The 8,186-nt window shown below is 39.2% G+C and overlaps 1 protein-coding gene across 1 annotated transcript; it reads left to right on the top strand.

Moving 5' to 3' along the window:
- The first annotated feature begins 3,627 nt into the window (after positions 1-3,627).
- LOC114548537 (stonustoxin subunit beta) lies at positions 3,628-6,940 on the top strand. The gene is made up of 3 exons (XM_028568519.1): positions 3,628-3,718; positions 4,784-6,253; positions 6,375-6,940. The coding sequence occupies exons 1-3, from the start codon at positions 3,628-3,630 to the stop codon at positions 6,938-6,940; spliced, it is 2,127 nt and encodes a 708-aa protein (XP_028424320.1).
- Positions 6,941-8,186: the final 1,246 nt, after the last annotated feature.

The raw sequence follows: 8,186 nt of genomic DNA, 5'->3' as shown, positions 1-8,186 counted from the left end.
ATGATGGTCCAACTAAATGGAAACCGGATGGGATGGCATGGCACTGCAGGATGCTGTGGTAGCCATACTGGTTCAGTATGCCTTCAATTTTTAATAAATCCCAACAGTGTCACCAGCAAAGCACCCCCACACCATCACACCTCCTCCTCCATGCTTCACGGTGGGAACCAGGCATGTAGAATCCATCCGTTCACCTTTTCTGCGTCGCACAAAGACACGGCGGTTGGAACCAAAGATCTCAAATTTGGACTCATCAGACCAAAGCACAGATTTCCACTGGTCTAATGTCCATTCCTTGTGTTTCTTGGCCCAAACAAATCTCTTCTGCTTGTTGCCTCTCCTAAGCAGTGGTTTCCTAGCAGCTACTTTACCATGAAGGCCTGATTCGCGCAGTCTCCTCTTAACAGTTGTTCTAGAGATGTGTCTGCTGCTACAACTCTGTGTGGCATTCATCTGGTCTCTATTCTGAGCTGCTGTTAACTTGCGATTTCTGAGGCTGGTGACTCAGATAAACTTATCCTCAGCAGCAGAGGTGACTCTTGGTCTTCCTTTCCTGGGGCGATCCTCATGTGAGCCAGTTTCGTTGTAGCGCTTGATGGTTTTTGCGACTGCACTTGGGGACACATTCAAAGTTTTCACAATTTTCCGGACTGACTGACCTTCATTTATTAAAGTAATGATGGCCACTCGTTTCTCTTTACTTAGCTGATTGGTTCTTCCCAAAAATGACTTCTAACAGTTGTCCAATAGGCCTGTCGGCTGTGTATCAACCTGACTTCTGCACAACACAACTGATGGTCCCAACCCCATTAATAAGGGGAAAAAATCCACTAATTAACCCTGACAAGGCACACCTGTGAAGGTAAAACCATTTCAGGTGACTACCTCATGAAGCTCATTGAGAGAACACCAAGGGTTTGCAGCACTATCAAAAAAAGCAAAGGGTGGCTACTTTGAAGAATCTAAAATATAAGACATGTTTTCAGTTATTTCACATTTTTTTGTTAAGTACATAATTCCATATGTGTTCATTCATAGTTTTGATGCCGTCAGTGAGAATCTACAATGTAAATAGTCAGGAAAATGAAGGAAACGCATTGAATGAGAAGGTGTGTCCAAACTTTCTTCCATGTTTCTCATCTCTAATTCCAGTCACGTTTTTGGGGGTTATGATGGTTCTCTACCCCTATACAAACTATTAGTATAAACAATGGAGTCTAATCTCCAAAAACTCTGTACATTTATTATGCTTATGTACAATAAACCTTTTACATATCTGCAAACAAGTCTCTCCTGATTGAAATGGTATTTGTGAACGTGTACTGCTGCATTTCTTTCCCCTCTGCGGGGTCTGGTTGGGACCCCTCCCTCCCTCCCTGATTATCATTTTGTTCCACAACCCACTGAAAGATTTCAACGTATTTGTTGGTTTTCAAAAGTTCTTTCTCAATGGCCTTCTAGAAAGAGGGGAAATCACTCAACATGAACATTCTTTTATGTTAGTAAATTCACATATAACACCAACACCAAACAAAGCTCACACAGCAGTGAGTATTTTAGAGCTCACTGAGGCTGTGTAGATTACAAACTACTTTCCTTTTATCAATAGAGACAGAGTGCATTTAAGTCCCGCCCCCACCTGAGGGGAAAATAACTCTCCATTGTCATTGACCCAACCACACCCGGCTGAGGAGGAAGAAATGCATCAGTACACGTTCACAAATACCATAAGAAAGCCGTACAACAACTGCCAGTTGAAGAATTGAATTTAATAAACCTGTCTAGCTCTTTCTGTTAAATAAAGTCTCTTCTGTTACAGGTGCAAAACCTGTTTGTGGTTTCAGCAGAAACTAAAACACTGGAAACATATCAAGTATTTGCCCCAGTTTCTGTTCTTTTTGAAACCATAACCACTGCTTCTTTAAGGTCATAAGAAGCTAACACTGGATATTTTTCATGCCAGAGATATTTACATCTGTCTTAACATTACATTACTTGACGTAACAAAGTTATTAAACACAAAAACATTATCAGCACAGCTCCAACAGAGTTTGTGTGTGTCAGAGATGTAAGATAATCATCATTTTAGTTCTGTGATGTACAGGTACTCTGCATTTGGCTGGAAACATAATCGAAGACTTGAGTCACCCTCTCTCTTCTGCAACCACTTTGTATGAATCTGTGTTCCAAGTCTGTCATTAGTTTTTTCAAATCTGCTTACTGTATACCATCAAGCTGAGAAATAGGGAGGCGTTTCTCTTAAATGTGTGCAGGGTCGTGGCTGGGTTAGCTCATTTGGTAGAGCAGATGCAGATAGAATTTAATCCTCAACGTAGCGGCTGCAAGTTTGATTCTGACCTGCGGCTCTTTGCTGAAGGTCTGCTAAATCAAGTCTGACGACTTTTCTGTTTTATGCTGCCTTTCTTTAAATTGTTCATTTCTACCACTGCACTGTAACTTCTCTTTTATTCCTCCAAAGTCACAAAAGGATTTACCGCAGGTAGACAGCACTAAGAGCACACATTCTGACAGGTCACAGATTTCGGCATAACACCAGAAAAGGCATTGTAATTGTATCGAACCAGGGAAAAGGTAGCAGGAGATTTCTTTATACAGGCCTAATTGTATTTGAATTGTCTTTGAGAAGTTATCTATTGTAGCTAAGGCTGATACTCATACTTTGCATCCACTTTCAGACAAATTAGCTGTCCTAAAATTTAAGGAAATATTTATATATTTACAAGTAATGTGTTAGGGTCAGGATCTCCGTGCAACAAAACTTGAGGTGATCTTGGTGAACTCTGAACAAGTGATGTGTTTTTTGTTTTTTTCTGACACGCCGAAATGTACGGTCACCTCATGTTATTTAATTATGTATTGCATTACATTACATTTTTTTAGCTGATGCTTTTATCCTAAACTACTTACCATAAATGCATTCAACCATGTGGATACAACCCAAGATTGCAGATCATATTTAATCCACGGCTCCGAGGCAAAGCTGTCTCATGTTTATTGAATGCATGTTGCCTCGACTCCTCTCTCCTCGAGTCTCTTCCTCGACTTCCCTTCTCAAATCTAATGGGGCAGGGACTAAGAAGTGAGGAGAGGAATCGAGGAGAGGAATCGAGGAGAGGAATCGAGGAGAGGAATCGAGGAGAGGAATCGAGGAGAGGAATCGAGGAGAGGAATCAAGTCTGTGTCTTTCTCTTATTCCTCTTTGTCATCCTGTTGACATCTGAAAGGAAAGTTAACTCCCGTTTGTTTTAACGCCCGGGGACCTGTCACTTAAAATCAAGGTGGTTGTCACATCTAGAGTTCACTCGTGAAGGTGATCTGTCAAAGTGGAAAGATTCCAGGTGTGCAGGACACATGTCAAAGAGAGGTGTCACAGCATTTCTGAAAGGATATAAGTAATCTCAAAGCATCAGATCATCACACTGGAAGCTCCAGTTAGACTTACACAACTCATCTGATCTACACAACTTCACCAGGTGAGGACGGAGGGTGACACAAATAGAAAATTAAATTGCAGGGAATTACTGTGTTTCTGAGCATCATAGACGCTGAGTCGTTCTGAATCTAAGTACTGAAGGCTCTGTTCACTTTTCTCAACAGGTTGGAGAAATGGCCTCGGATAATAAGAACGTTGCTGCCCTGGGTCGACCTTTCACCCTGGGAATGCTCTATGACGCTCGGAGAGATGAACTGATCCCAGGTAAGTGTTGACTACATTTAAAATATTTCTAATTATTTCTGTCACAGTTCTACTTAAAGGAACTCTTAAGTAATTTCATAAAGCAGTAAAACTATTTCAACCATAGGCGTAGAAGACAACCCACATCCTAGAAGACATAAAAATAACCATTCAGCCCTAATCCTAAACCCTAACCCTATGAGAATAATTAGCGAATGATTATAATTCTACTATGTAGTTGTGACCATGTATTAGTTGACTATATTTTGGATGCATGATAAATTAAATTATCCTGCACAGAATATGAAAAGTTTAATTGTAACTACTGTTACAGAATTTCAATAGTATTCAGCAGTATTACGTCCGTGGACTAGGGTTGCCCTAATTTTTTATACTACACAATACCTTTTATTCTTGTATTTTATGTAAATCACTTTGAAAAATGAATAAAATGGAAAATAAAATTTGATTTTAAAAATAATGATGACTTGTCTATGAAATCTGAATCTGATTAGGGATTGGTTCCAAATTAGTAAAAACTGTTTTTATGGTCAATTACTTTGGTACTGCAGAAATCAAGAAGTGAGATTATTAGAGCAGAAAACTGTTTTGGTGTCAATCTTGATTGTGTGCAGTCTTCGAACTCTTTCCATTAGAGCGGGGCTGAGCTTTGTCAACTGACAAAACACACACACACACACACACACACACACACACACACACACACACACACACACTATAATACTTAACTATTGTAAAACGTTAAAATGATCCTTTTCATTTCTGATGTCTAAAAGGCCCATACAGGATGTTTTATTGTTGTGGTGTTATGCAATGAATTCATATCGTTGTATAATGTTGCAATACCCTCTCAATCCAGTAGTTCCTTTATTAAGTAGGCTCATGTCAAAGGATGATCATCAAGAAATCAAGAAATAAATATAATATAGAAGCTATTTAGGGAACTGCTGACAGAATAATAAGCTGCAACATGTAGATATCTAAATGATTATTAGTTTTCTGTGACTTAACATTAAAATTATTTTCCTGCTTTATCAGATGAGTGATGGTTTCTAATTTCTATAGGTTTGACATTGTGGGATGATACATCTCTACAAGGCAAGATAACTGAAAGCTCTCAGCGCACCAGTGCATTTGAAATTTCTACATCAGACTCCACTGAATCCAAGTGCCATCTGCTGGATGTTGATGCTTCTCTGAAGGCCAGTTTCCTGTGTGGACTGATTGAAGTCGGAGGATCTGCCAAGTATCTGAATGATCAGAAGAAATTCCACAATCAGAGCAGAGTGACGTGTCAGTACAAAACTACCACCAACTTCAAGCAGTTAATGATTGATTTTTTAACCATGGAAACCCAACAGAAGGATGTCATTGAGAAGAGCTCAGCAACACATGTAGTCACAGGCATCACTTATGGGGCAAATGCTTTCTTTGTGTTTGACAGTGATAAGTTAGAGGCCAGCACCGTTCAGGACATCCAGGGCAGAATGCACGCTGTGATAAAGAAGATCCCCTGTTTTGATAATAAAAAAGTGGAGGGGGAAGCTAAGCTCCAGCTGACTGATAAAGAAAAAGACCTCACCAAGAAATTCTCCTGCAAATTCTACGGAGACTTAATTCTTGAAAGCAACCCTGCAACATTTGAAGATGCAGTGAAGACCTACGTACAACTCCCAAAGCTACTGGGAGAAAAAGGAGAGAAGGCTGTTCCAGTGAAGGTCTGGCTGATGCCGCTGAAGAATTTGGACGCCGAAGCTGCTGAGCTGACAAGAGAGATCAGCGACGGACTAGTTATGAAGGCGCAGGATAATCTAGAAGATTTAAGGGAAATGGGAATGAAATACTACGATTCTCTAGAAGACAAAGTGGTAGAGAATTTTCCTGTGATTAAAGAAGAGTTGAGCACTCTCCAAAAATTGTGTGGTAATTATGCATGTAAACTCCAGCAGGCCTTGGCGAAGAATCTTCCCTCCATCCGTGAAGGAAAAGAAGATGAGAGCTCACTGAAACAACTCTTTGAAGACAGAGAAAAGTCACCATTCAGTCAGGAAAAACTAACCAAGTGGCTGGATCGTAAAGAGAGAGAAATCAACATCATCAGATCCTGTGTAGATACCATGGAGGGAATAAAGATCATCCAAAATCAGTCAGAGCTGGACAGACAGGTTCTTACTCCAGGTGTAGAAGATGTTCTGTGCTTTGTTTTCACTTCAGTGGAAAGGGGTGATACCGACCTTGATGTGATGGCCGATTACTTGGGTGTTGAAAAACTAGGAAGTACCATTGAAGATCCATGGTTCTACTCAGCTGACGTTTTTAGCAATATGAGAGAAAAAGCCAATGCTTTCCATAACTTTGCCGAGGCACAGAAGAACAACAGTCAATTCCGTTTCCTCATAGCAGCCATTGCTAACAAGAACTACACAGGAGCAACCATCTACCATTACAAGAACGGCAATCTGGTCAGTGAAGATGTTTCAAACCTTGAACTCCCACCTGTGGAGAACATCACAGACAGAAGAGATCTGATCTGGTGTAAGTTTGTTTTCATTTTTTTTTTCAAGTCAAAAACATGCTGTACTAATATCTCTCCTCCAGAAACCTGTCTGACCATCAGAAAAACTGATAACACATTTTGTTTTGGTCTCTCCATCAGATGCCTGTGATCTCAACCTGGACCCAAACACTGTAAACGGCTGGCTCACTCTATCTGAGGGAAACAAGAAGGCAACTCGTGGAGCACGGCAGTCATATCCTGATTGCTCAGAAAGGTTAAATAAACTTCCTCAGGTGTTGTGCAAAGAGAGCTTATCTGGGAAACATTACTGGGAGTTTGATTGGAATCACTGTTCTCGCGAATCTATTTGGGTTGCCGTTGCATACAGTGAAATTGAGAGAAAATCAGACAGTCGACATGGTGAATTTGGAGGAAATACAATGTCGTGGGCTTTTGGCAAATATGCTAATTCGTTATTAAGGAAACTTGAGGCATGGTATAATGGTAAGGTGGTGTGGAAAGGTAGTTTTCCCTCTGATGGGTGTAACAGAGTTGGGGTGTATCTGGACTGGCCTGCTGGCACTCTGTCCTTCTACAGAGTCTCCTCTAACACACTGAGGCACTTCTACACCTTTCACACCACATTCAAGGAGCATGTTTACCCAGGATTTGGGATTTATAAAAAATCCAACTATGTGCACCTGCATCTAGTTAAAGAGCAATGACTTGTTAGATTGTTGAACTGTAAACATCGATATGGATTTACATTTTATCTTGAACATGCTTCACAAGTTTAAACAATGCATTCAAACCCAGGGGGACCAGGAACATTGATGATGTAATCAATAGGTGGCTGTATGTGTGATTTTCTGTCAATATGTTCATGTTGATTTGACGCAGCCTTCTTCTGATACTGATTAGTACTTTACAGATTTATAATAAGTTTAAACTTTCATTGCTTGACACATAACAGATATATTTGTAATAGTACATTTCTATTCTAATTATTGATACTTAAAGATAAAGAGCTTATATTAATACACAATTGCTTCGTCAAGACTTCTATGTTGAAAAATAACTCATAGCTGATGTAAAAGAAAAATGATTAACTTCTTTTGTTGAAATTATCATGTTGGTGATGGTATATCAATTATCTTAAGTGCCTTTTTGTTTTATTTGACTATTGTCGTTAACACTGTTACTGTTTTGAGGAGAGAGTCACTGTTAACACATTTTTTTATGTTAGATGTTGAGTACATTGCTGATGTTTATAGAGTTGAAGAAATGTATTTTCCTGTTAATCAGTTGATGTTGATTTGATGCACAGGCTTCTTCTAATTATTTATTTTGTAACTTTGTATTCTATTTCCTGATACCTAAAGATACTAAGCTTATATCAATACATGGCTGCTTTGTCAATCCAAGTTATTATAACTCATAGCTCTAAAAGAAAAAGGAGTCACTGTTAACCCCATTTTGTTGCAAACCCTGCTGCTGTTTACAGAGCTGAAGAAATATCAGATTCCTGTGACACTGGAACACCTGTTGGATATGTTTACTCTCTTCTTGAGCAGAATATTCAATAAAGTGGAGACCTGACTTCACCACTGTGTGTCACTTTATTTATTTTGGATTAAAACGTTGACTGTACCAAAGATTATAACCTTTATTATTCATGACACAATCACATATTTTAAAGCAAAGAACCCTACAATGATAGAACATAAATCCTCAGAGGACTTTATATAACCTTCCTTCTTCACAGTATCATAAGAACACAGATGAAAGTAATATTTGCTAAACTCCCACATGGACTTTAACATGATGGCTGCTGTCATCAATTGCTAAAGTCATTCAACAGTTTGGGAAACAATCTTTTGTTAATTTTGTATTCTACTCTGTAAGTGGAAGCTAATTAGCCTAGCTTGCTAATGTTAGCACTGATTCTCAGTTACTTTTCTTTAATTGTAT

The sequence above is a fragment of the Perca flavescens genome, chromosome 21, assembly GCF_004354835.1.
Source record: "Perca flavescens isolate YP-PL-M2 chromosome 21, PFLA_1.0, whole genome shotgun sequence".
Classification (NCBI taxonomy): Eukaryota; Metazoa; Chordata; class Actinopteri; order Perciformes; family Percidae; genus Perca; species Perca flavescens.
This window is presented reverse-complemented; position numbering and strand designations above follow the sequence as displayed.